Here is a 27,628-nt window from a genome sequence, read left to right as displayed (position 1 = left end):
TTTGAATCCCTGTGTCCAAGTCCCCTAATGCCCCCAACCGAGCATCCGTTTCCCGCCGCCTGCGGTCCAGCTACGGGGCGTTCAAAGGCATGGCGCGCTCCCCGTGCGTGAGACCAGGGACGACAGGGTCGGCGCTCCAGGACTGCTGTGCCCAAGGGACGGCCTTTCACCGAGGCCGCACCGGCCGCACCATGCTCCCCATGACCTCTAGCTCTCTCTGCTGTCTCAGGACCTCGGAGTTACCAGCTCAGGCTCTGGGACTAGACGGACTTCACAGCAGATCCCCCGTTCTGCCACACACCTGTGATGTAACATGGCAGATCACTGTCCCTCTTTCGAGCCCCAGCTCCCGCATCTCTGACACGGGGTGCCCCCTCGCCCTCACGCAGTCCTGTGCGAGGTAAAGAGACGACGCGTGTGCAGCCCCAAATGTGGCACCGGCACTCAGTGACACCTTCTACCGCTGCTATGAACCCAGACCCGGGCTTATTCATGCCTTCTGGGCAGTCCCCACGCTCCACCCAGTTCGTTACCACGTGAACCAGGTGAGCGAGTGTATCAGGGAAGGTGACTAGTTCCTGGACTAGAAGACGTGCCCAGACAGCTGCATCCAACCCCGCCGCGATCCTTCCTGTCCTGCTTTAGGAATTCTGTACGTCCGAAAGGAGTCTGTGCTGAGCGCGGATGACGTTCCTCACAATCCTCACGTGGACGGTCCCCACGTTCTAGGCTAGGACCACGCACCAGTCCCACGCCATGCGCGCCACTCCTTGTAAGTATCCCCTCGGGGAGGCACGATCTGCAGCCTCCTTTTACAAACGATGGAGACACAGAAGGCCTGGTCACGGCCCAAAGGTCTGGCAATGGAAGCACTGGAGTCCTGCTCCGTTTTGTCTCCCGAGCCCGTTTTATCTCCACAGAGTCCCCGGCACGGCCTTCTCTGTTAAGACTAAATAATACCCACACTTACAATGAGCCTTCCAAACATCTCAACTCCAGTGCGGGAGAGCTCTAGAGACCCCCATCCGGGAAGATCTGTCAGGACAGAGTGTGCAGGGCCCTGGTGCTCCGGCTCCTTGCTTCTGGCCGACCCCGTCCCCCACTGCACTCTCACACGGTTCCCCCTTGGCCGGGCCCCCCAGGCTATGCCGAATGCATCCAGCTCCCGCACCAGCCAGGGCTTCTCACGGGGCACCTCTCCCCGCAGGTAGCCCCAACTGTCACACGGCTCGTGTCCCTGCCCTCTCCGGTCTCTGCACAGACATCCCCGCAATCAGGAGAGCAGGAAGGAGGGCCGTCTGCCTCTGCGTTCCCAGTGCCCGGCACGAGGGCGTGTAAGACATGCTTGCCGCGTGGTCGCGCGTGTGAACGCACGGCAAGGCCAGCAGGAGGCGGGGCGCGGGCCTCCAGGCCAGACGGGCACCCCCGCCGCAGGGCACCTGGTGCTGCCCTACTGTCGAAGGGCACGGCCCCCGCTCCTTCCCATCGAGGCCGAAAGCTTCCAGGTCAGCCCCTTAGAGCAGCACACGCTCATTATCAATCATCAGCCACGCTGGAAGCTTCGGGGGCAGAGGGGAAGGCGGAGGCTGCCTGGTTTCCTGGCTGACCCGCTCCTGAGACCGCACGCCCCCGCCCCCACCCCCACCCCCACAGGCCGACAGAAGGCGGCTGTGGCGCCACCATCAGCACAAGGCAACTGTGCAGGGATTTAATGCAGTTGTGAGTGGAAGGTCGTTCAAAAGCCTGGTGAACGTTACTCATCCACTGAGAATTTCTGTATTTGCCACCTCACAATTAAAAAAGCATCACGCACTGACCATCGCTTACGGCACCTACCTGGGACTGTACTGGTCACCAAGGACCCACAGCTGAGAGTCGGGACGGACTCCTTACCAACACACGAAACTAGACTAAGGCTGTGCAGACGGCCCTTGACACACTAACAAAAGCACGAACTTGGTGTCTGAAAAATCACCCTAACCTCCCAGAGGGATTGGTCTTCCTAGACCCCTGGCCCTGCCTGCTGCCACATCCCTCTCTCCCTCTGGCACTTTCTGGGTGGTCCTCTCACTGCCCTACTCTGGGCACTCAGCCTCCCTTACCTGTATTCCTGTTAACTCATCTCTGACTTAACACTCACCCGGTGCAGCACGATGGACATACGCCAAGGCCAGATTTGTGCTCCCATCACCCCGGCGCCCCCCTGGGCACCGAGTACAGACAGCTACTACAGGGAACGAAGCTTCTGGACCACAGGAAGACAGCCTGGACGCAAGCCTGAGCTCGATGGCTAATATGCATGATTCGGACAAAGTACCAAACCTGAATCTTAGAGCTTCCTCATCTGAAAACTTCGGCTGACATTTCACAAGGCTACTGTGGGGCCTACGTATAAGAAAAGATTGAGAGCACCTGGTAAATAATAAAAGGGGACCTAGATATTAGCTAATGCTAAGGCAACAGGCCTTTAATAAATGCGGTTAGGTAAACAAAGATGCTAAAACTGAGGCCCTCGCACTACACTTTGGGACCCAGCGAGCCTCTGGGAAGGAGGAAGGCGAGTTTTGGGGGAGGCGATTTGAGGCTCACAGAATAGAGAGAAGCAACCACCCCGCCTCCCGCCCGGGCAGAGAGGCCGAGCTGCAAAGGGAGGCCAGCGCAGGCGTTCTGAGCGCCGGAGTGCGCGAGGCCTGGTGGCCAGTGAGGGGGGGTCACTGGCTCCACGTTCGTTACAAAACAACTGGAGATGTGACAGACCTGCGGACGTATAAATGCTAACAGTTTACGTGCTCCTTCCAGCTCTAACAGGGGAGACCAGACACTGCAGCCGACAGGAGCCCCCGAGACAGGAGCCCAGAGTCTGCCTCGCCCACCCCCTGGAGCGAGCCCACGGCCTTCACAGTCCTCACCTCGCCCCGGACTTCAGGTCAGGACTTTCTATAGCTTCTGGGCATGCTCACCCGAGAAGCCCACAGACCAAATGTGCTGCTGCCCCATGTCCCCCACTGCCAGCCCCCTCCAGCCCCACCCTGCTGCTCAGCCCTCACAGACTCACTTCACCGAGCCCTGGCCTCCTCTCCGAAACCTCTCCTCGCCACCCCCCATCTACTCCCCCAGCAGCGCCTGAGGCCAGGCACTGACCCTGTCACTCGCAGACCCCTGCAGGAGCCTAGAGCCCCAGTCGGTACCTTCGGCTTTTCAACTGCTCCTCAATTCCCTCTCCGCTCTGCTGATAGAATTGTTTTAAAACACACACCTGGGGGCACCTGGGTGACTCACTCGGTTAAGTGGCAGACTCTCGGTTTCGGCTCAGGCCATGATCTCACAGTTTCGTGAGTTCAAGCCGCGCATCAGGCTCCGTGCTGACGTTGCGGAGCCTGCTTGGGTCTCTCTTTCTCTGCGTCCCTCCCCCACTCTCTCAAAATTAATAAATCAAAAAAAATTTTTTTTAAATAATAAAACACACCTCTGCCAAGATACCCTCCAATTCGCAATCTTTTAAACAACCTTCCCTTCCTGCAGGTTAAACCTGACCTAATTCGGCAGAGCTCCCAAACCTCCCGATGGGCTCCTTCCCTGTCTGCCTCTCCAGCCTCAGCTTACAACCCAGCTGGGCCCGATGGGTCCCTGTTCCCTCCACCTGCCAGAGATCCTCTTGCCCCAGCATAGGGGGTTCTCTTTCACGGGCTCTGCCCTTGCCCGGCTTCCCCATCTGGGCGTCTTCCTGAAGATCCCCCCATAGCTGATGATTTCTGCCCCACGATTCACTGGGATCCTGCCCAGGTGCGGTCAAAGGTCGGTCCTGCTTTTAGGTATCCGAATGCCTTTCCCCACATCAGGCTAAGGGCAGGCTGTAGTTCTCATCTCTGTGTCTCCAGTGTCTCACAAATGCTGGCTACACGAAAGCCTCTTGGTAAATGTTTTCTGCACTGATACTCATAGTGGAAGAATTGCTCGTAACGAATTAGAAATCTGAACGAAGGAATCAATGACCTACCTTCACACTCTGACGCAGGAAAAAGAGGAGAGTACAAGGCTTTTTCCCACCAAGTCTGTTTTTCTTGACTTCTATTCATTCCTTGCACATCAGTGTTCAATACAGGAAACTGTTGAGGTTAAACGAACACAGAAAAAAGTTTACAAGCTTTCAGGATAAAAGAGAAAATTCAAGCATTATTAACTATGAACTATAAATCCAGGATTTTTAAATGAGGACTATTTTTGTTGTTGAAGTAGGCTTCATGTGTCTGACTTCAGCTCAGGTCATGATCTTGCGATCCGTGAGTTCGAGCCCCGCGTCGGGCTCTGTGCTGACAGCTCAGAGCCCGGAGCCTGTTTCAGATTCTGTGTCTCCTCTCTCTGACCCTCCCCCGTTCATGCTCTGGCTCTGTCTCTGTCTCTGTCTCTCTCTCTCTCAAAAATAAATAAGTGTTAAAAAAAAAAAAAAAAATTTCAAGTAGGCTTCATGCCCAGCACAGAGCACAATGTGGAGCCTGAACTCACGACCCTGAGATCGAGACCTGAGCTGAGATCAAGAGTTGGACGCTTAACCGACTTGAGCCACCCAGACACCCCAAACTAACATTTGTTTTTGTGTTTTTAATACTATTCTAGACAAGGTGAATTTATTTATTTTAAAGATTCTATTTTTAAGTAATCTCTACACCCATTGTGGGTCTTGAACCCAAGCGCCCCAACAAGGTGAATTTGAAAAGCCAAAGTGTTCGTAGCACATAAAAGACGTTTTTCTTAAGAAGCATTTATATTGGAAGTGGAATGAAAATCTTTTTAGAGACACAACAAAAACTCTTACGAGGCAGAAAATATTCCCCATAAACATCCCCACGTAAGGCAAATTTCTGTATTTTGGAAATGCAGAGAAGTAACAGGGCGGTCCCAAGTCTCCACTGGTGTGCAATGCTCTGGAGAAAAGGGAGGACCCTCTTCTTCATGCGCGCGGGCAGGAGGGAGTTGAAGACGATGCGGGACAGAAACGGTACAGGCAGAGTTACCAACCTAAATGTCTTTGTAACTAAAGCATCTGCTTTGCTGAGACCAGAGGACGGTGAAACTAAATCCAAATAAAGGACTGTGAATATTGCACGCGTCTTTACTGTTTTAGAGAATGTTTTGTTATTGTTATGTGTTCGAGGTTGAAACCTGAGCTATTTTAGCAACCAATGACCATCAATCCTGACAGGATTCTGTTACTCTCTTACATATAAGTTGTTTTATGGATCTAAGACTTTTTGATTCAATAATGGATTTTTTATTATTTACCTAACGGGAAACACCGCCAAGTCTCATTTTTCGCTTAACCTCGCGAAACACTCTTAAATGGGAAACTGAAGAACCCAGAGAGGCCAGCGAACCTTCACTAAGTTCTCCCCCAGCTTACTCCAACGCTAGCGGTCAGTACGACTACTTGCTAGGCAGATCTCACAGGGGTAGCCTCACGCACATGAAGCCAGCAATAGCCAAGGTCTACAGCGTTCAAGATAATTAACTATATCCAGCACATTAATTCACAGAACCCTAAGATCTTTCTGGAAGGGCCTTGCCTTCGCTCCAAGGCACACCTACTCTATGCCAGATGGCAGCTCAGTGCTACCTGGGAGCAACACAGTCGCCCTCACCCCCAGAGCACCACTGAAAGCAGACGGATTTGGAGGCAACAAGTTCCTACCTGCAAAAGAAAATGTCCCAGGCAGCGGCGGAGGGATCGGTGTTGACTCGCGCAAGGGCAGCTGTATGGCTCACCGTGAAACCCTGTCTCGAGACCGCGGGGGTGGGGGCCAGGTTAAGAAAGGGAGAAAGAACTCATCGCGGACGGTGGGAGGCAGCTGGAGAGCAAGCCGGAGGGGCCGGCATGAATGGAGAGGAGGCTGGACTAGACTGGAGCAGGACAGGCAGTGAGCTTCTTACGGGCAGGGCCCATGTCTCATGGATCTGTGCACCTCCGGGCACAAGGCACACTCAAAGCAGACACTCGATGCCTGCTGGCCTGAAGAAAAGGCGCCACCTGCATGCAGGTCCCTGATCATCTGGTGTGCCATCCTCTGCCTCCCCACGCCGCCCCCCCGCTCAGGCTGAAACCACTGTTAAAGTCACCCCAGTTTCTGCTATGCTTTTAGGATGTTTTCTGCCTCCTCCCCTGAATGTCAATCAAAGGCACAGACTTCTTTGTGCCGTTCCATGCTACACTGAACACACATCCGATGAACCTGCACTATCTTACGACCTCTTTCCACTCCGCTATCTACAGCTTCTGGGTTGGTCAGCAAAGATGACCACGCTTTGCATAAATAACGTCCACCGTATGCACGGATTCAACTTCTGGTTGGCGGAGAACGGACGAAGGGAAAGCAGGCGAGAACACAGCTGGGACGGGCCGGGCGCCTCTGCCGTAGCTCCGCTCTGCCTCTCCCCCAGACGGCTTCTCATCTGCAAGCCTGTCTTCAAATCACACCTTGGCTGAGAGCCGGCCCCGAGCACCTACTTCTTGGCAAGGGCTCCAGGCACCCCGACGTGCCCTCTCCCTGGCGCAGGCACACCAGTGAACACTATAATCAGTCACATGCTGTCGGTGAATGTCACCGGCAAGGGCAGGGCTCCGTGCGTGTTCCCAGCACCCAGCCCGGCGCCTGGACAGAGTGGGCTCCCGAGAAATATTCAATGAATGAAGGAAACAGTGCAACAACAGAGAAGACATGTACTTGGGCCAGAAAGCCTGACCAGAAACGTTTCTGGCACCAGATGGGACACTCAAATTCCACTTTTTAGGAGCCGGAAGCTGGGTAGAGGCCCCACCCAGAACTCTCACTGAGCTCCTGGGCTTGGGAGAACAAAGGTGACTGGTGGTCCTGAGGCTACTCCGGGAAGAGTACTGTGGCCCCCCAGCCACAGTCAGCCCTCAGGTGTCCGGGTCACGAGAGGAAAGGAAAGCGAATATAAACGGAGGGACGCGGAGGGACGCGGAGTGTGCACAGAGAACGGGTTCCCCTTTACTGACGGCAAGTGGCAGTCAGCAGGAACCACTCGGGCTCCGTCCCGGACCCTGGGGTCAGTGGCACAGGTGGGCCGGGTGCCATGCCCCAAGGGCCAAGGACGCCCCCCCCCCCCCCCCCCCAACCCGTTCATCAGAGCCTCTGACCGCCAGGCGTCCTCTCCTGGCCGGACCACAAACTCCTGGAGACGGCTCGACCCTCTGCTGTTTCTCCGCGCTGCAAAGAGCACGGCACCAAGTTGGCGACCGAGTGAACAAGGAGAACATTTACGCCACAAACGGACACCCAAGGCATGCTCCGCTGCTCCTCACCTCCGTCCTGTACTTGAGAAGCCACGAACTAACTGCTGGCAGGTGCTCTACGCACGCGAGAAACTCCAAGCCTTTTCACCTTTGCTTGCACTGTCCGTTCTGCCCCGAGCGCCCTGCTCCTTTCCCTGCTGCCCTGGGACACTCAGGGGTGTTCAGATAGCCTCTGGGACCCTCGCTGCCGGGAGGGCTCTGCTCTGGGCTCCCACGGCATCCTGTGCTCACCTCCGCCACACCACCTACCGTGTGACCTACAATTACATTCGCCCCAATGCCCTAAAAGATAAGGAACCGGCTACGTAAATCACAGCACATCTGTCCACACACTGGAACCGAAAAGGAAAGGCGATTATAATAAAATGCCATTTCTGTGAAAAGAAAAAAAGAAAGAAAAAATCTATGCGAATGTGTATTTGCTTCTACGTGCCTAAATATCCTGGAAGGACGTACCAGAACACATGCTCATGGCTGCTGGGGAGGGACCTGTTCACTGTGTGTATCCACCCTCCTGTACCTTCGGAGTTTGAGCCCTATGACTAAAGTACCTATTTCAATTAAAATAATCCGCTTACAAACTGGTCTTCGTAACAAGACTGAATTCTCCAAGGGCAAGGATGATGTCCTGTTCATCCAGGACATCTACCTTAGCGATGAGAAGGTAACAGGTATGCAAAACATGTTTGCTGAAACTGACTGAACTTTTGAAAAGAATCCACGCTCCTGGGCACCAATGCTATTAGAATTTCTACATTTTAAGTTTTTTGTTTTATTTGGTCATTTCCAAGGAAACTCTGCACCCAACCCAAGGGGCTTGAACTCACCATCACCACCCTGAGATCAAAAGTCGATGCTCGGCCACTGAACAAGCCAGGTACCCCTAGAATTCCTACACGTTAGTCCACCCGCTCTGAAAAGGCGGCCTTTGAACAGTGACCTTTACCAACGGGGCTCCCAGACTGCCCCCTCTCGGGAAAGGGGGGGAAGACGACCCTCGTAGGGACTCCCCTAGACTGACCAGGCAGTGTGACGGTGGAAAGGTATACACTCTGCTCCAAGCCTGGCCCCGTGCTGTCCTGTCAGACCCTCTCCCAACCTCCCCATACCTCAGATCAATCTATGATGGGAGTTCTGACCCCGCTCTACAGCCCAGCACCTCTGCCCAGGGGCCGGGCCGAGAGCCGCGGCTGCAGGGAGACCAGCAGACAACCCCGCAAGGCCCTCTGAGGACTTTACGAGAGGCCTTCCAAGACAACCCAGAATGCTGATAACACATAAATCCATCAACATACTAGAAAGCGAAGGAATATGGCAGTGGTATGATGTAGAATCTCGCTTCTTCCCTCTTTTTCTTTCTTCCCAATCTGGAACCAGGTGAAATACAAAGTACATAAAGGAAAATTCAAGGATAAAAAGAGGGGCAATAAACAGACAGATAAAGGCTAACAACATTATTGGTTTTCTTTCTTGGCAGCTCGGATTTCAACGTTTCAATGGGATTCAGTTCACACCTACAGCTCTCTGGGCAAGCCAACCAGAGCAGTGACTCTCTGTGGGGCTTCCCCCCATCACGAGCACCCACGTCCCACCTAGGCACTGACCCCGCAAGGGAGGAAGGCAGAGTCTATATCCGTAAGGAGCTTATAACCTAACAAGAAAAAGTACATACATGACTCACGAAAAATGGGAAATGCGGGGCGCCTGGGTGGCTCAGTCGGTTAACTGTCCAACTCGGGGTCAGGTCACGATCTCGTGGCTCAGGAGTTCGAGCCCCGCGCTGGGCTCCGTGCTGACAGCCCAGAGCCTGGAGCCTGCCTCCGATTCTGTCTTCTCTTGCTCTGCCCCTCCCCTGCTCACACTCTGTCTCTGTCTCTCTCTCTCAAAAATAAGCAAGCATTAAAAAAAAAAGAAACAAAAAAAAGGAAAATGCGATAGAAAAAGAGGCACAGGGTGCATGAGAAGTAAGAGAAGGGAGAAATTACTTCCGATGCTGGTGGGGGTGGAGAAAGAGAGGGAAGGAATCAGGGAGCGGGTCAAAAGGCGGCGGGGTCTGGAGAGCCTCTTGGTACAGGGGGGTACAGGTAGGATTTAGACACAGGAGAGGTGGGTGGAGCGGGCACGGGGACAGATGCCGGGTAGGACGTCTAGTGGCTCTCTGGCCACTCGCGGCAGGACTTGTAAACACCTCCAACTATCTTTTTAATACGCTGCTCCTGGAAAAAGGCCAGGCACGGCCAAATGACGGTTGGGGAACAGGCAGATCACTGTGCTTTGCTGCGAAACAGGTTATTACCTCAAGCGTGATTTCTAGCGCACTCAATTGAACCTCGAACCACTTCTCGGGAACAAAGGGGACCGTGACTCCCATTCACAAAACGACTACTACTAATGAACCTCGTCTGGCAGACTCAACACGCAATCCACGCAGCCCGAGGAGTACGTTACTCGGTACAAAGCGAGGAACGTCATCACAGTTCCGTGGAAGCCCTTCTGCCACATCTGGACCGTGGGCTAGTTTTCACGCGTACCACAATCCACGCGAGAGCACTCGACATAGACGTGGTTTATTTTACGTGTGAAACTAAGTTTCAAACCCATCAGCCCCTCGGAGGCCCTCGGGCGGGCGGGCGGGCGGGCTCGCTCGCTCGCTCCTTAAAGAAACCGTCCGCTTCGGCTTCCAAAGGGCAAAGGGCCTTCTGCGGAGTTCGGAGCCACTTCCCGATCCATCACCTTCCCAGTCTGGAAGGCTTGAGGATGAGGTTCTGCCTGACGCACGGTACGTGCAGGTCAAGACTACACCCGAGAAGCTCCTATCCTGTGATTTAAAAATGTCTTTCCTCTGCAGAAGACGTCTCCCGTCTGGCTCAAATTTATAGACATCAAATCCACTTTAAGTCCTTCTGTAAAGTCATGAGAACGTAAGTTTTAAGACATCTAAGCTGATTTCCCAGTAACTGAACCCTATCCTTCGCCGCCCGATACGGCCGTTCTCACACTCAAGTCCAATGCACAGCTTTCATCACGTACCAACACACGCACACACCTACCTCTCCCAGCTGTCCCGAAGAAACTGGATTATCTTCATAAGCAGGAAACTGACAACCTGCTTTGCAACTGCAAAAATTATTAATCTCTTCCTCGCATGGCGCCATTATTTTACAATTTGCTTCTGAGCTTTCTAAAGCAATTTCCGGAGATTCATTCATGCTGCACTCCAAACACCGATTCCGCTTCCCCGCCGGCAGAATCCCGGCTGATTCCTCCTGAGAATCCAGCGATGTCTGAGCGCTCTTTTCCATGCCGGACTTTTTTAACCTGGGGAGGAATTTTCCAGACTCGAGCTCCGATTTTCCATAGTAATGGCCTTCTTTCTCCGCGTCTTCTTCCAGCGGCTGGAGATCTGCCTGTGGATCTTCAAACGTATCGGCTTGAGAAGGAAGGGGAATATTTGCTTCCTCTTTCTCAGATTCAAATTCCGACTCACTTCCTCCTCCTGGGGACAGCTCGGACGCAGAAATGGGGCGGAAGTGAGTCCTCGGAGAGATCCGAATAGCCCTGTACTGCGTTCTGTCGACGCCACATATCCTGGGGTGAAAAACTTCGCCGTCCGAATCAGAGCACAGGATGGATTTCGGCTTAAAACTGGGGCTGAAAGAGGCGATCCCTTCGGGTTCGAATGAACACTCCACGTGAAGGACTTGTGAGAACGGATTGCTTAAGTCAAAGGAAGACAAGGAATATTCAAGCCCAGGATCCTCAACCTGCAAGTTGCCACAAGCTCCTAGTAAGTCTTCATGGAAGATAAAAGAAAATCCCTTATTTAATCCATTTTCCCCACTCCTCGGCGGATCGTTCTGCTCAAACGACACGAAGGGTTTCCACAACTGCCTGTGACCGGGAGCGAAACTGTTTCCCGGGGTCATGAAGACATCCGTACCTGCTATGGTCACCACGTCAGAGGCCGCGCACTGCAGCAGGCTTCCTTTCGTGGGAGCGGGTGGGACGACCGCCCACTCCCCGTCACTGCTGAAGGTCTTGAGTTCTCCGTAAACTCCTCCGAGAATGAAGGTGTTCTCTTTGTCCTGGGCCACGTCCCAAGGTTTCGAGGGTGTCGTGTAGTCGCCACCGTCCACCTTCGACAGCTCCCCGGACGCGAAAGCTCTCTTCTCCGGGCTCTCCTTCTGGCCCTCCCACAGACGGTACTCCGACCTCTGCACGGCCTTGCTGGGCTCCCGGAGGGTCTCCGCCTCGGCCTCGGCGTCCAGGCGGCAGCAGTAGTTGTTGACATCCGTCGGGAACAACTCCTCGTCCGTTCGCTCCACGTCCGCCGTAGCGACAGAACCCCCGTCTGCCATCTGTGTCCAAATGTCTTTAATGACCCCTGAGCTGTAACCGCCTCCACGTGGACCGCTCTCGCCACAGCCTCGCGCAGTTTCCAAGGTCTTGGGTTCCGTCTTTTGTTCCAGCTGAATACCGCAGACAGATTCTAGCTTCGATGTTTGTTTGAAGACTAAGGTGGGAATCTCTCCCAACGTTCTACTGTTTTGCTGGCAAGCTTCGTCTTGCAGGAAATCTAGAAGTTCTTCATCTACATAATTTGACGAGACTCTAGGAACCACATAATTCATATCTTCTGCGTTAAACTGCGTGGACTCTTCAAACTGAATATTTAACGTCTCGTTGTCCGAACGCGTCTCTTCCGAATGGGACCATGGGCTACAAGTTCTCGTTGAGAGATTAGAACAGTGTTCGTTTTCTTCAAAGGCACTATTTTTGGTCCATATGAGCAATCTAGACTGTGTTTTCCCAAGCATATTAGCACTAGAATCTGTATTTTCATTCCCCAAGTTGAGTGTTTCAAAAGAAAACGGTAAAACAGAATTACTGCATTGCACTTCAAACACTGAAAAACAAGAGTTTATACCAGATCCTTCATTAATATCTGAAAAGAGCTCCTGATTGCCAGCAAGCAAATGTGGATTGAGCGCCGTGCTGTCCAAGATCGGGGAGAGTCTGATTGGAGAATCCCCCCCAAAACTCTCCCCGTCGGCATCGCCCGAGCTGGATGAACAGCACTCCCAGAACTGAGCCAGATTGCCGAGGTCTTGCAGGAATAAGCCCTCGGCACCCACGGAGCTGGTAGAATCTGTCCATATTGCACGTTCCCCTTGCAACTCCATTCCATCTAACACTATGCAACATTCTGCCTCAAAATCGGTTTTCTCTTGGCTTTTTTGTCGAATCATATTCAAAATCCGACTTTCTCCTTGCGTGGTTTCTGAGGCACCAGGATCCAACATGGATTGATCAATGTCCACTTCATAGAAGTGTGTTAATTCTGACAGATGAATACCATCCAGATATTTGTTGTCCTCCGGGAGAGGACAGAACGAGGTCCCAGTGAGGTCAACATCCTCATCGATGACCGCAGGCATTTCTACAAAATGACCATCAATGAAAGTACCTGCTGCGAGGTATGTTTTATGCATATTATTGTTGCTGATACAAAGACCGTGCACGGACTCTGACAACTCATCCACCGCCTCCGACGGCAGGTCGCTCGCATCCGGTCTGTTTCGGTAGGTGGTCTCTAGTTTGCTTTTCCTGCTCAGAGGAACGAAATACTCGGCAATCGGCTCCGTGTACCACAGCGGCTCCTCCTTGTACTCCCTGTCGTTTCTGCTCTCCAGGGACAGGTCTCTTCCTTCGGCGCTCCCGGGGTCTCTCCTCCCCGGGTCCTTCAGGGGCCTCTTCCCGCGCCGGCACAGCGGCTTGACGGAGCCGCCGCCACCACCGCTGCCGCTGCTGCTGCTGCCAGCGGCGTGGATGGCCCGCTCGGCCTTGTCGCCGGGCTTCAGCGACAGCCTGCCCGGCCCGTTCCGCCCTTTCTTGTTCCGAACTTCTCGCGTCTTGTGTCGGACTTTCACGCACTTCACGGAGGCTTTTAGTTCTCCCCGAGGACCGCTCGAACTTGAGCCCGCTTCACTCGAGCCGGAGGACCACGAGCGAGGGCGAATCCGTCCCTCAGGTTTGTGTCGGACCTGCTTTTTGTACAGGGCGGGCTTCTCTTCTGTGGCGCTGTGCCCGAACCTGTCCTCCTTCTCGCTTCTGCTCTTGCTCTGGGCTCTCTCGTGTGCAGTGGTGCCCGCCTCGCGGCTTCTCTCCTTGCTTGCTTCGCCTTCGCTGTTGCAGTCTTTGGGGGAGGACGTGTCTGTGCTGGCGGGGGGCGCCGTGGACGACGACGAAGAGCTGGAGTAAGAACAGACTTTAGACCTGTTCCACACGGTCATGATCTCCTGCAGGCAGACTGGCTTCTCGGACAGCGGTGGGAACGCTTCGTAGTACCTGAAACACAGAGGGAAGGCTTCAAGGCGGGCACTCAGACGTACGAGACACAGCAGGCGACATCACCTCCCGTTTTAACAGCCACCACTGACGTCACCCACGAACCATGAACTTTAAAGCCAAAAACGAGCGACACAGCAAAACACGCCTTACGTTTAGTCCCGTGTCTTGAGCAACTTTATGTTCAGCACGGACACGAGCCCTCAAAGGATATTTAGAATATTGGGAAGAGGACGGTTTTCGTCCTTAAGGTCTTAACTGAGAAGTCACAAAGGACAAATACAATGCAGTGGCAAGCAAGTCATCTCTTGGTAAGAAATAGCTGCATCTGAGTCTCCGCTCACGTGACTTACTACGCTGGTGACTTGAAGCTCGTTATCTGCGGTCCGTCCCGTCTGCATTCTCAGCCGTACAAGGGCGGCCACGGGACTTCTCTCCCGAGGCCCTTTGGAGCACGGGGAGGGGAGGAATTTGAAAGCCGGAGCGCACGAGCTCTGAAGCCACGCTCCCCGACTGGGAACCTTGACGCTGCCCTGACTAGCTGTGTGACCTCAGGCATGTGACAGAACGTCTCCGCGGCCTAGGAAACACACGTAATACTTTTAACTGCCTCACAGAGCTGTGAGGAGCAAAGGAATTAATGTACGAGAGGAGCGGGAATATTATGGGACTGTTGTCACCGTTACATTTTCTCAGGAGCCATGCCCGGCATTAAGTCAGACACGGCACGGATGAGGAAGGGTACTCGGGTGTTCGGGCAAGAGGATGCTGGTGCGGCCCAGAACCATTAGGAAAAGCGGACCACAGCAGAGCCCTGACGTTCCAGAAACGTCGCAGTCTGGGGAGTACCACTTGTGAGGCACAGGAACCCGTGTCCACACGAAACCCGAGGAGGCCAGCGACTCCTGGAAATGCAGGGTAGGTAGAGCCACGGAGCCTGCTTCTACAGGGCCTGAAAACAAGGAAGACGACTTTCCAATCTGCCAAGAAGCCGGTAGTCCCGGCAAATCTCAGAACAAGACGGACTGCCAAAGCAAGAATCTAGAGTCGGGTTGCCTACCAAGGGCACCGTACTCTGGAGGCAACAGTCAAGGTCACATGTGAGGTGACAAAAGGCCATGTTTTCGAAGGGCCTATGTTTGATTCTCCTTTCCAGTCTCTACCAGAGCTGTCTAATGGGAATACATCGTGAACCTCACAGAGAATTTTCAACCTCCTAGGAGTCACATTAAAAGTGCAAGAAAACACAGGTGAAAGGGAATCCAATGATGTAGTTTACTTAACCAAATATATCCACAACATCATCCTTGCAACATATAATTGATATTTGAAAATATTAATGTAATATTTTACATTCCTTTTTATACCAAATTTGGAATCTCGTGAGAGTTCTATATTTACAGCACATCTCAATTTGAAGTGGCCACATTTCAAGTGCTAAACAGCCACACGTGACTTACGGCGGCCACACTGGACAGCAAGCACCTGTCCACATCAACCAATAAAAGCTATTTTCACCTGAAGTTCTACAAGTTCGTAAGATTCAAATAAACTGTACAATAAGCAAGTTCTGCTTATAAAGCAGCTGATTTTACCGGCCATCTACAAACAAAGGACTCAGAGCACCTTCAGGAAACAAGCTTGACAAGGTCAATGACTCGCCCACACTTCTTTGTAGGCAGCCGTGGAAGCCCGCTTTCCCTGCGTGCAGAACAAGGGCGAGCCCGCTTTCTCACAGCCGTCTCCGGGGACTGGTGTGACAGCACACTGGGTGCACAGTCAGTAACAACCGTGTTTCATTCGCTCACCCAGTTCCCAAATCCTGATTCAGTACGTATGACAAGGACAGGACCGTCTCATTCACCTCTGAATCCTCAGTGTCACGCACACAGTAAGTGCTCAACACATGTTTCCTGGATTATAAAATGGGAGACTGAATACAAGACAACGAACAAAACCGGTAAAGCACACAGCAGTTATTAGTCGGATTTTTAACCATGCACATTTTGTTAATGAATACAATCTTACATACATTTCCACTTGATCCTTTGCTGTAGGGGATAATTCTGCCTCTGGAGAGGGAGACCCCTCTAACTTTTTGTGAATCTTCTCTTCTGTTATGAAACAAAAATTCAGAAAGATTGGTCTTATATCTAGTTAACAAATGATTTTTTTTTTTTTTTAAGTTTCTCAAGGAACTTTAGTCGGAAATCATATAGGCTTAGTGGCTTGGAAAGAACTCTATACCCATTTGCCTTCTTGTTCAATAAAGATCTACTTCTTCACAGCACCAGAGGGAATTCTCTGGCTTCACCATACCGATGGGGGGCTGAGGGATGAGAGCTGTTCGCCTCGTCACTGACACAGGGCTCTAGAGGCACCTGACTGACAGACTGACGTCCCCTATTAATTACAGCAGAAGGAGAGAGACCATCTGTTTAATTCCAGAAATTATTTTCTCGCTAAATTCCCCACTCATGGACTTTGTACTGACTCCTCTCAACCGATACGAATCTGTTAAGAAAATCCATTACGATCAGCTCTCTTACAACATCTCTGAGCAAGGGCTGTGTTTCAACAAAACTGAAGCAAAGGGCTATACTCTCAGCTTAGCTCACGGTACCTACTGCCTTAGGTTAAAAACAAACTGTGCCCTTAGAAGGAAGGCTCAAGGGTCACTGGGCAGCAAAATGGCCATGAAGAGGGCAAGAAAACCAAAGACCCTTAACTTTAACACATAGCTTTCACTCCAAGGGCCTGCAGAAAAGTTGGCCCAAGAAGCCGTGAGGATTCACGAGTCGAAAAGACTTTCACGAGCTTCAAAGACTGCCCTTCCAAAAAACCTCCAAGAGTCAAGGCAGAAATTCCTGTCAAATCTGAAATAATCACTGTCAACACCCTGGGAGGCCTTGATGTCAGATATTCACGGGGGACAAGGATGGGAAGGAGGGACTATCGCTCCCGATCCCGATATCCCTGGGTTTTGATGTGAACATGACACCAAACATCCCTCCATCGTGAGGGCGCCCGTGGATTAAGTGACTCCGCTGAGAGCAGGGACCTATCGACAGGGGACCGCTAAGGGTGACCCAGAAGCCACTAAGAGCTGAAGACACAGCATGATGCTGCCATGGAGACACACTGAACACAAAGACTTTCTTCTTCTTGTCTGTCTCTGGCCGATCCTAGGGTGTCCTCAACCATCTCCCTTGGTGCCCGCGGCCCTGGTGCGAACGGCCCGCTGTGTGCAGGGCGCAAACAGCCTACTGTGTGCAGGCCCTCCAGGGGCTACGCTCACCTTGCTTGCTCTGCAGGTCTTTCAGTCTGGAGCAGAGCTCCTCCACCAGGGTCTCGATGCCAGAGCTCTGCGCGAGAACAAAACACACATTAGTTTACTGCCAGGTGTATACAAACTCAGGTGTCTGCACACCCTTGCTTTCACATAAAGGTCTTGCAAACCTTCCACGTTCCAAATGAAATGCGTTATCAATACGTAAACAACACAAGAGTTGAAAAGCTACAGGTTTGCTGATCCAATTTAGTACACATATTTTACTAGTAAAGTATATTGAACGGCACCTGCTGATAAAATGTGAAAGTATGAATGCACCGCCCAGAATGGCTGGTCTTCCCAGGGGTATGGCATGTCACCCACGGTGCAGCCTACGGACCTGAACACTCATCGTACGGCCAACGGTCACCATCAAAAACAATATTCGGTATCTGCGTGAGGAAATCTCGTACCGGACTCAGTACAAAGAGGGGGGAAAAAGTCACAAACATCGCGTGCGGCTCCTCTGGGAGCTCATGGTCTAGGGAAAACAAGGCAATTGTGTTCTTTTCTCCAGTGAACACTGACGACTGCAACAAGAAAGCACTCAGAGCCACGGCCCTGAGCGAGTGTGAGAGCTTTGTCTTCTCTTAAAGGTCACGAGCAGGGCACGGAAGAGCCTGAAACTGGGAGGGGAACAAGAAGAGCCAAAGCTCCCGGAGGGACAGATGCTGGAAACACGCACAAACAAATAACCGTTGGCTACGAAGACTTTGAAACTTGAAAGTTTTTCTATTTCTCACAGGAAGAAAGAAAAGTCCTTCACAGAGTATGAAAAGGGAAGACGAATTTCCGAGGACCTTTACTCAGTGGTCGAAGGTCCTATTTAAACCGGAACGGAGTCTCTCTCCGGTGGGCGCGATCCGGACAGGTGCACGGGACTCCGCTCCACCCGCCGCCCTCATGGGGCCTTGAGGGGCTAAAAATAGAACTGTTCCCCATTCACTGAACTCAAAATGACTCAGCACAAGTATTACAGACATCCTAAACAAGAAAGCACACAGTTCCAGTCTGAACAGCAGGAAACAGCGCAGTGAAAATGGTTAATTGTAGACGCTGCCAGTTACACTCTATCCCTGACATATCACAGCTTTTAGTAGGGACGCAGGACAGAGGGCGACAGGCAATGGGCCACAGAAGGGCTGTCCCTCCCTTAAAAACACCCCTAAGACCCGTGGCAAATGTTAGTCACAAACACTGCTCTGACCACATAATTCCATCAGGAAGACTCTGCTTACCATAACGTTCAAGGTGTGATGAATATGGCTGTTTTAGTCCATTTCCTCCAGACCACAAACCTAACACCGGTGTCAGCTGACCCGCTGCTCGCTGCACGCTGTTCTCTACAGCGAGCCTATGTCACTGTGTTTCTAAACCTAGCGCCAGTCTCCAGTGCCGAGGGCCGAGCCTCTCGGGATCACCATTCAACTTCGCTCAGGTCCCTGCGACGGCCGGCCATTTAATATTCTACACGGAACGATCCTCCTCACTAGTGACTACACAGTATTTCTTTGTTACGCTTTGTTTTGGAAATTACCTCCACACATCTGTGAAGTTTACTCGTTCTGGACAGTAAGGCAGCTTGAAGTATACGCATCTGCTGTCCTAGCCACGTGGCAACGAAACGGGGAGCTTACTCCCGAACGCGGCTACGAGCACGCTCCACCCCCCAGGCTCTGTCCTCTTTCCCCGACTACTGCAGCATCCTACTTAGGTGAAAAGTAATCATCAGATCGTTGGGCTAGGCCTGAAAACTGAGGAACAGAAAGGGCCACCAAAAGCAGCCTCGTCCCCGGTCGTCTCCCGGCAGGTACTGTTCAGTGTTCACCTGGAGCCGGTGGCGAGAAATTCTGCGTACTTTCCCAACTGTGATATAAGCCGTTAGATGTTTTACGAGTACACCACGTCCACGAGGGCACTCAAGAGTACTTGAGAGCCTGTGGTGTCCGAAGAAATAAAGTAAACGAGACCGGTTTTAGTGACGGCTGTAAGGGAGAACACGCTGTAGGTGCACAAGATGCTCCCGTTCCCGCCGAGCTCACACACTGCTGTTCCTAACTGCACTGCCTACAGGTACGGCCCAGGATCCCAGGAGCGTGTTTGAAAGCCCCCCCCCCCGCACAGTAAGAGCAGCTAAAATTCAAGGACCGGAACTCCAAATCTGGAAGCTGGTGATGCACACGTGGGGACTGGCAAGTTTCTGAATGCACGACCATTCACTGCTTTATCACCGGCTCAGCCAACGGTCATGAGCAGGGTCGGTCGACAGCACACCTGGGCTGGGCGTGACCCACGGACAGGCAGGACCCTGTCCTCCGGGGGTTTACACTGTAGTAACGCCTACTTCTCAGAAGAAATGGGCTCCCACGTCCCACCGGCCTGGGTCTGAATTCGCACCCCGCCACACGTGCACCGGGCAGCAGGGCCCATGTGCTGCTTTACCCGTGACCCTGAGACCACACTTTCCCCCTCAAGAGGCTCGAGGCCCAACGAGGATGACGTACATGTGAGGCCCCATCGGAATGCCCGTCACATCAGTCATCTAAATGTCGATGCCACTTCTAGATTTTGTTGATGTTTTTCATTTTCCAGAATGTCCCTATTGGATTCCCAATTTCTAAAATGCCTTTAAATTCTGCTCTGGGGGCACCTGGGTGGCTCAGTAGGTTAACTGTCCGACTTCGGCTCAGATCATGATCTCACGATCCATGAGTCTGAGCCCCGCATCGGGCTCTGTGCTGACAATTCGCAGCCTAGAGCCTGCTTCCGATTCTGCACCTCCCTCTCTCTCTCTCCGTCCCTCCTCTGCTTGTGCTCTCTCGAAAATAAATAAACATTAATAAATAAATAAATTTTGCTCTGATTGGAGTTTGAGGTTGGAGGAGTAAGAAACATAGTTAACCGGACCCAGAGAACCCCAAGTCCTCTGGATTCTGCCCGGGCAGGGGGCCCCCACATAGCCATGCCCTTTCACAGAAGCTCGGGGTGAAGCTAAAGGCCCGGGCTTTCCATGGAGACCCAGCCTCGGTCAGACTCTGCAGCTACTGTCCCGCTGCTTCCGGCAAATTCTCTCGTTGGTTCCCATCTTCAGGACGTCTCCGCCCTCTCCACGCCAGCCATCCTCCTCATCGCCAACATAAAGGAAACACAGTCAATCGCACACACTCCCCCACCCCGTTCTCTCTCCTCTCCACGTCCAGAGGTTTCTGTCGCCATTCTAACCAATTCAAAGGTTCACCTTTTATGGACAGATGGTTTGAACTGGGAATTTCCCAACTGCTGGACAGACACTCCACCCCAGGCCTGCGGTCACTAACCAATGACACTCGGGGACCTCGAGCTGCCCGGTCCGCTCACGGTGATGTGAGAGTCAAAACAGGTCTGGGTTTGAACACCATCCCAGGGCTCGCCCGTGACGCTCCCTAAATCGTTCACCCGCCACAGACTCGCTTTCCACACCCGGAAAATGGTGTGGAAAATCCGCGGGGGATTTCCTCCGCTCCACCTTCCAACCCTTGTGCTGAGCTTTTTCGTTTGCACTATCACATTCAGAACGTGAGGAGGTCATCCAGTCCCCTGAATGTCTCTTCCTCACCCTCAAGGCTGCGGCAGCTGGACAGCGATTCGGACAATTCGCCGGCTTTCATTCACTCCTGCGTCTCCATTAAGGTAGCTCACACCCTCCCTCCCGGGAGCCCGGTGTCCCCTCCTGCCTCCATCCCCACCAGGATGGAAAAGTATAGCACTCTGTGCCCCCGGGAACCGTGTCCGCAGGCACGCAGCCCCAGCGCCGGCCCCACCCACGGTGGGGCGCCAGCCAGGGCCCCCCACCCCTATCCTCTTGGAATGCTAACTCCTGGGCCCCCTGCACGTACAGGCCTACGCTGGCCGTGCGGCCGTCACAGCCAGCCTCCCCGCCGAGAGGCCAGACAAGCGAGGAGAGCAGCCTGCATCTTCCGGTCCCAGGGCCACTGGACTGCAGCAGCGTGAGACCCCACACGAGACCAGCCACAGAAGAACCTCCCAGCCGAGCCCTGGCTCACCCACACGACTGGGAGCAAGCCAGACGGCTAGTGTAAGCCACCCACTGTGGGGTATTTTGTCATGCGGAAGCAACCCAGGTACAGACGGCCCGACGCTCCTCTGCTCAGACCCACCCTGCATGGGCACGGAGCTCTCTTACAATTTTTCAGATCTCGGGTTTTAATTTCTAAAGCAGAGTTGGAAGATTCGTGGGAGGAAACCCAACTAGGTGCCGAGGCAGGATTACTGGTGACGATTCACTGTGAAGGACCACTTTCATTTTAAAAACCTTTTTAAAACTTAGAACGAAGTTAACGTTAAACCAGTAAACAAAAGAGCACCAGGGGAGACAAGGGAGAACGCGCACCAGCGTTCACGAGCTCACGCCTTTGGCAGCCAGGGAAGTTAGAGGAACAGGTGAGGCGGTCGGGCATAGCGCAACAGGAAGTGGTGGGTGAGGCGTGGGCTGTGCGGAGCCAACATCCCTGGCCTACGGCCGAAGATTTAAAAAATGTTAAAAACCCAAACAAATGAAAAGCTGTTTCTGCCACGGCACCTGCAGGAGGGCTGTGATTCCCGCCCTCGACCACAGGAAGAGCTACAAAAATGTACCCGCTGGCTACCTCCAGCTCTCACGTACATCTGCTCTCTAGAATACGATGTGAGAGAAGAGACACAGCCACTGGATAAATATCGTCACATACCTGTCACGTGCGAGGGAGGACAAGATCTACATCTTCTTAGAACGATGGGCAAAAGACAGTTATTTGTCACAGAAAGTGGAGGATGTCAGCCTCTGTTGTAAGTAACGATCAAATAGATTAATCAAGCCTTAGAAAAAAGTTAACTGTGCTCTGTATCGTCTTTAGCGGGGCAATGGGACGCCAGGAGTGCGTGGGACGCCGGGTGCGTCAGGCGCGCCGTCCCGTGTAAACGCCAGACAAGTCATTGGACTTCTCTGGGCCCCCATCTCACTGTCTACAAAGAAAGAACGCTTCAGCTGGAGCAAAGCTCCTCAACCCTCCTGTTCCATCGCCACACCTCGTTTGTTTAGGCAGACCCTATGTGTAGAAAAATGTTCTGTTGCTTACTTTACTTTGGAAACGGCAGTTTCTTTCCCCTTCAGATACCCACACTCCTCCGGTAGGTAGCAACTAGACTTCCTGAAGGAGATTCAGGCACAGAGGCTTGTTGGGCTCTGGGTCAAATGTTCGGATACACTATTCCTCACACCTCACGGTTCAATTAACAAGAGTAGCCCAGTTCCTCAACACAGAATTTAACAGTTATTTTTAATCTAGAAAGCACGATCTCTTAAAGAAGCCAAGAGTGGGCACATAAGGAAAGAATGCACGTAACAACAGGTTAGTGTATCTTTCTGGTTAGTCCCGTAGCTTTCACCAAATAAAAGCCCGTGATGGTAAAACAGTTAAAAACACCCTGACTCTAATCCAGCAATCTGACATCCACATATCAACTCCAGAAAAGCCCTGTGTGCACAAGGATGTGCGTGCAGAGCGCTCCCCAGACGACCTCTAGAAAAGCCCCGTGTGTGCATGAGGGCACACGTATGCAGAGTGCTCCCCGGACAAGCCTTGCGTGTGCACAAGGACACGTGTACAGAGTGCTCCCTACTGTACTCTTTATTAACAGTCAAAAATGGGACAGAATCGAAAGGTCCGTTGCCAGAAGAATAAACAGCTATATGGTCTTACAATGGGCAACTGTTTAGGTGTGAAAAGGAGTTAATCGCATTATGAAACACAGATAAAACTTCAAAAATGTTGACTAAAAGAAGTTGCAAAATATGTGCAGTGTGGTTCCGCTCACATAAAGTTAACATGTGAAAATCTCCCACTGGTGTGCTCTCGAAGCAGTGTTTAGTTGGTGAAAGTATACAGATACGCACGGGAAGGACAAGTCCACGTTCAGGACAGCGGGAGCACCTGAGAGGGACGGACAAACGCGCCATCGGGAAAGAGCGCAGCGGGGGGAGGGGGGCTTTGCTTGTAAGAACTTACTTCTGAAGCCAGGCACATGGCTATTCAATGCTCCGTATTCTCTGTACCTTCCCCCGTCTGCCTCTGCACCCTGGCGCACTCGGTCCTTTTTACGTCCCAGGCCACAGCACCTCACGTGCCTCTGTTTTGCCCTTTCACCCCCCTCAGCCACAGATTTCATAGCAGCTGTTCCCCCTTTCGTGCCTTTCTCCTACCCTTACTTCTTGACATTTAAAAGTCAGGAATTTCCTGCAGAAACCACAATTTCCCACCTTTCCTAAAGCGAGCTCAGAAGTTCCGGCCCCATCGGGACCACATCTGCCATGGCCGCAACCAGCTAGTGCGGGGCTGGGCCGGTGCCCCACAGGCCGCACCGCACCTTACTGTCTTCCTTATGCAGCTTCCCACCTGGCCCCAGAGACAGGGGCGCGCCAGGTCTGGGCGAGATACACACACAAGCCAACGGTCTATTGTCCAGCCTCCTCCAGAACCACCCAGCCGCCTTCCGGAGTCTCCACTTGGCCCTCTCCCTGGGAGCTCACATTCAAAGCTCTATTCACACCCTCACCCACCCACCCACCCACGGATTAGTGTTTCTTCCCTGATTTCCTTTCCTCAGACATGAAAATTCCATTCTTGCAGCTGCTCAGACCAGAAACCTTGGCTATCCCTCGCTGGGTTCCTCCCTCTTCTCCACTCCAAATGGGGCCGTCAGCTCTACCTTCAAAATATATCTAGAATCCAACTAGTGCTCACGGTCCTCTACCTTCCAGACCACCGCTTTCTCGGAGTCTTCCCCTGCCCCCCACCACCACCCCCAGCCCAGCGGCCCATGGGGCCCTATCAGTGTCAAAGTCAGGTTACACTAGCCTCTGCTCCAGACCCTCCAGCCCTCTGCCACCTCCCCGAGGAAGAGCCAAAACCCTCCCAACGGCCTCCAGGTGCCCCTGAATGCCCCTCCCTCCACCTAGAGTGAGAAGATAAGGCCAAGGCTTCTTCGGCAGGGCTGGCTGTGACCACACAGCCACCGTGAGCCTTCTCAGCTTTAGCCACGGGCTTCTCAGGGGTCTGGCCTAGAGGGGGAGCACAGCCTCACCTCTTGCACAGCTCAGAATCTCATACATTGTAAGTGCTCCATAAATGTTAGTTACCATTGTTCTGATCCTTGTTTTATTATCCAAAACGAGTTAAGTTCAGAAGTCAGTGTGCAAATACATCGTCAAAATTAACTTTAACAGTAAACTGCCAGGAAACACGTAACATGGTTTTTGTATCTTGTATATCCAACCCGGCACAGCCTACGAACAACACATATGCAAATACTACGATGGAGTATTACTCTTACTGGCGGGTTTCGGTCAGTGTGAGAACATGAGCAACTGAAGAAGGGCCCCGCTGTAGCCGGGGCATCAATCCTCTGCGAGGCTCTTCGATGGGGTGGGTGGGGCAGGACGACACCCAAAACGTAAAGCTATACTGCCTCTGAGCCTCACTTACGGCCCCCCCAACGGCTGGATGCAGCTCCTCATCTTCCAAGGACGCCCCCGAATGGACGGCGAACTACCACCTTTAGTGCAGTTTTCAGAAGCTCCATTAAAACAAGCAGAAATAGAACTACTTATTATGAAAACAAAACTAAAACAATATGAAAAGCCTTAACCCTGGGGACAGAGAAGGCAGAGCCCACTAAACTTGAGGATTGTAAATAACGATAGCTGACAAACCTCAACGCTCTTTTATGTTTCTTAAAACGGGGCAAGGGATCTGGATGTATTCAACCTCAGGCACATGCCGCGTCCACTGACAACAGAGACAGAGAGCTCAGGAAAGCATCGCTTAATAAAAGCACATTTGGGGGACGTGTGAGCTGCACCAGCCCCATTACGGGCCCTGTTACAATGCAACCACAGCAGGTGCAAAGCATGCTACAGAAAATGAATGGCCAAGGGCTGGGGGAAGGTGGGGGGGGAGGGGGGTTCAGTCGGTTGAGCGTCCGACTCTAGGTTTCGGCTCAGCTCATGTCACAGTTTGTGGGTTCAAGCCCCGCGTCGGGCTCCGTGCCGACAGCACAGAGCCTGCTTGGGATCCTCTCTTTCTCCCCTTCTGTCTGCCCCTCCCTGCTCACACACACACTCTCTCAAAAATAAACATTCAAAAACAAAAAAAGAAAATGGCTGGCCAGAGAACTGTGTGTTTTTTGCACGTGCAAGCAAAGGGAACTGGCAGAGGCAGTTTCAGCAGAACCTAACAAACAGCAAGGCCCGTGAGGGTCATGATCTCCTGGAGGAATAAACACTCACCAACCGCCCAAATTCTTTGCCAAATTTTAACAACGTGTACAGTTAAGTTTGACATAACTGTGTTTCGTGCTGTTTTGGCGATGCCTCTGTGACAAAACATTGAGGTAAGCAGGTCAAAGCTGTGATGTGGGGCACAACTTGTCGCAGGGACAAAGTGGAAGGAGACACAGAGTCACCTCACGAGCATGGAGAGGCACAGTCCGGGAAGTCAGCCTCTCCACGGCAACCATGACGCACTGGAGTCTGATGCCACGGCTGCTTTTACAGCAACGACTAACGCCGTACCTGTAATCGTGACACAGGCACACGTGGAAGTCACGAGAAAAGAACTCATGTCCCAGGTAACGCTTAACCTCACCTCTACCGGCCTACCCAACAGAACGATAGCAGCACTCAGGTTACCCTCGCGGTTACATCACTAGCATTTCCGTCAGACTGTAAACTGTCTAGCGGCTTTTGATTCTGATCAGCTGGCAGTGGCTGGGTGGGAAAGCGCGGAACCACGTACATCACCATCCTCAGTCCTAGGAAATGAACATCAAACCCATAGGCCAACATTCACTGTGGCCCAAACAGAGAGCAAAACGTTAGCGTTCTAATTTCCTAGGTAGGACCTCTTTGTGCCTTTATTTTCACTGCAGCCAGCAGGCAGAGTCTAGAAAGAAAAGCCTGGGGACGTATAGCCTATAGTTTATGAACATGCACAGTGATTCCCTTCTGTTGTTACAGGCCACAAAGAAAGAGGATTTTTCCCCCTAGGTTCTTTCCACTGACTCCCCAAAAGCCAGGAGAGCCCGCCTGAGGACGCTGTGCTGATGCACACACATCACAGCGGGGGGCGGTCCGAACAAGGCAGGCGGGGCTTGAGAACTTCCTTCTTCCGCTTCCTTCGTTCCCTAAGCTCTTCCCTAAACTCGCACCCAGCTCCTGGCACATGCCTGGCGGGTTCCTTTCCTCAGCTGATTTTCAGTTGATAGGATTAAAAACAATCATTAGGAAAAAGCAATGCAACAATTATTTTACAAAATAAGAAGAAACTCGACAAGTATACTTCACTGGGTTTGTAAACAAAACTCCCAGCTTTGGCTTCCCAGCAAAGAAAAGCATTTCTGCAAAGCAACAATGTCAAGAACCGCCCTCCTCTGTCTGCGCCGCACTGAGTCTGTCCACCGCGCACCAAGGGGCCGCCAGCACTTGCCACGCCCGGCCAGCATCAACCGGCCAGAGAGCAGAGCTCAGCAGGCCGGGGAGCAGGGGCCCACACTCCTCATTCTTCGACCGTTCGCTCGGGGCGCCCTTGTTTTCCACTCAGCTTCCCTCCGCCATGAGTCAAGGCAAGAGTCATTTCACAGCAACTCTGGTCCAAAGCAGAAATAAGATCCCTTCCCAGACTGAAACCCTCAACTCGCATTCTCCTCCCAACCATGACTCAGCAGCTTCTTTGGAATTTGCTCAAAGAATTTACCTGAACTAACCTCTCCTTTAAAAAGGCACCTGCATTTTAAACTCCAAATTACTTTCCCTTCTGGGTCGGGTAGAAAATGGCTTTTGAGGAAGCATCCGACCACCCCCTTGTCTCTGTGTGAGCACTGCCCCTGCTCAAGGACGGGACCCCCCAGGCAACTCTGCCCCCTCCTTGCCACGCATCCAAACCGGTGGACTCCCGGCCACTTGTGTTTCTCCCTAGGTGACAGGTGCTGGGTCCCAGCTTCCACCAGCCTTCAGCCGAGAGGGAATGACCCAGAAGCAGAGAGAGAAGCGAAGGAGAGATTGTGGCTCATTAGAGAAAATGACTCTGGCTGTCCATCATTTTGCTGGCCGTTCAGGCCGCTTCTCCGGCCCTGCGTCTCCAGCACTCGGCGTCGCGAGTCCCCTGTGTGCTGCAGGTGTGTTCCCACTCCTTAGACCAGGCTCATTACGCCCCACTTGCCAAAACGAAGCGGTACCTGATCAAGACCACCCATGAGCGGTCACTTCCAAAGTCCTATCCCACAGTCTACGAGGCAGCAGTTTCGAGAGATCAGAGGTTAACAAACCAAAGGGGTGGGGAGGGGAGGGGAGAACAGAGGGAGAGGACAAGGGCAGGACGACAAGGAACACTCCTTAAACACCTGAGCATTCAACTCCGTTCAAGAGAAATTCGGTACCGCCAGTGATCGTACTCGCTCAGTTAGGTACCAGGACATGAACACACGGGCAGCTCACAGCCTCAGTCCCCGAGGAGCACAGTGAGCGCGGTGACGAAGGGGAGCCAGGACGAACACCCGCAGTGGAGGACGTGAGGCAGCACGAGGCCACGGGAGCCCACGCCAGGGGC

The 27,628-nt window shown here is 52.6% G+C and overlaps 1 protein-coding gene across 11 annotated transcripts in view; it reads right to left on the bottom strand.

Moving 5' to 3' along the window:
• Positions 1-27,628, bottom strand: part of LOC106982728 (TBC1 domain family member 14) — a 210,505-nt gene that overhangs the window by 129,433 nt on the left and 53,444 nt on the right. For 9 of the 11 annotated variants that reach the window (XR_008296436.1, XM_053217622.1, XM_053217623.1 and 6 more), the window contains 5 exons: positions 16,956-17,022; positions 15,690-15,771; positions 10,360-13,657; positions 8,605-8,676; positions 3,998-4,106 (listed from right to left, as the gene is read on the bottom strand). Coding sequence is in view for 10 of the 11 variants with exons in the window: in XM_053217622.1 (XP_053073597.1) it covers positions 3,998-4,106; positions 8,605-8,676; positions 10,360-13,657; positions 15,690-15,771; positions 16,956-17,022 (3,628 nt within the window). In the remaining variant the exon portion in view is untranslated. The remainder of the gene's footprint in view (positions 1-3,997; positions 4,107-8,604; positions 8,677-10,359; positions 13,658-15,689; positions 15,772-16,955; positions 17,023-27,628) is intronic. The other 2 variants (XM_053217624.1, XM_053217618.1) reach the window with 1 other exon arrangement.

This window comes from Acinonyx jubatus, chromosome B1, assembly GCF_027475565.1.
Source record: "Acinonyx jubatus isolate Ajub_Pintada_27869175 chromosome B1, VMU_Ajub_asm_v1.0, whole genome shotgun sequence".
In the NCBI taxonomy this organism is placed as follows: Eukaryota; Metazoa; Chordata; class Mammalia; order Carnivora; family Felidae; genus Acinonyx; species Acinonyx jubatus.
The sequence above is the reverse complement of the archived record's forward strand: the minus strand, read 5'-3'. Positions and strand labels throughout refer to the sequence as shown.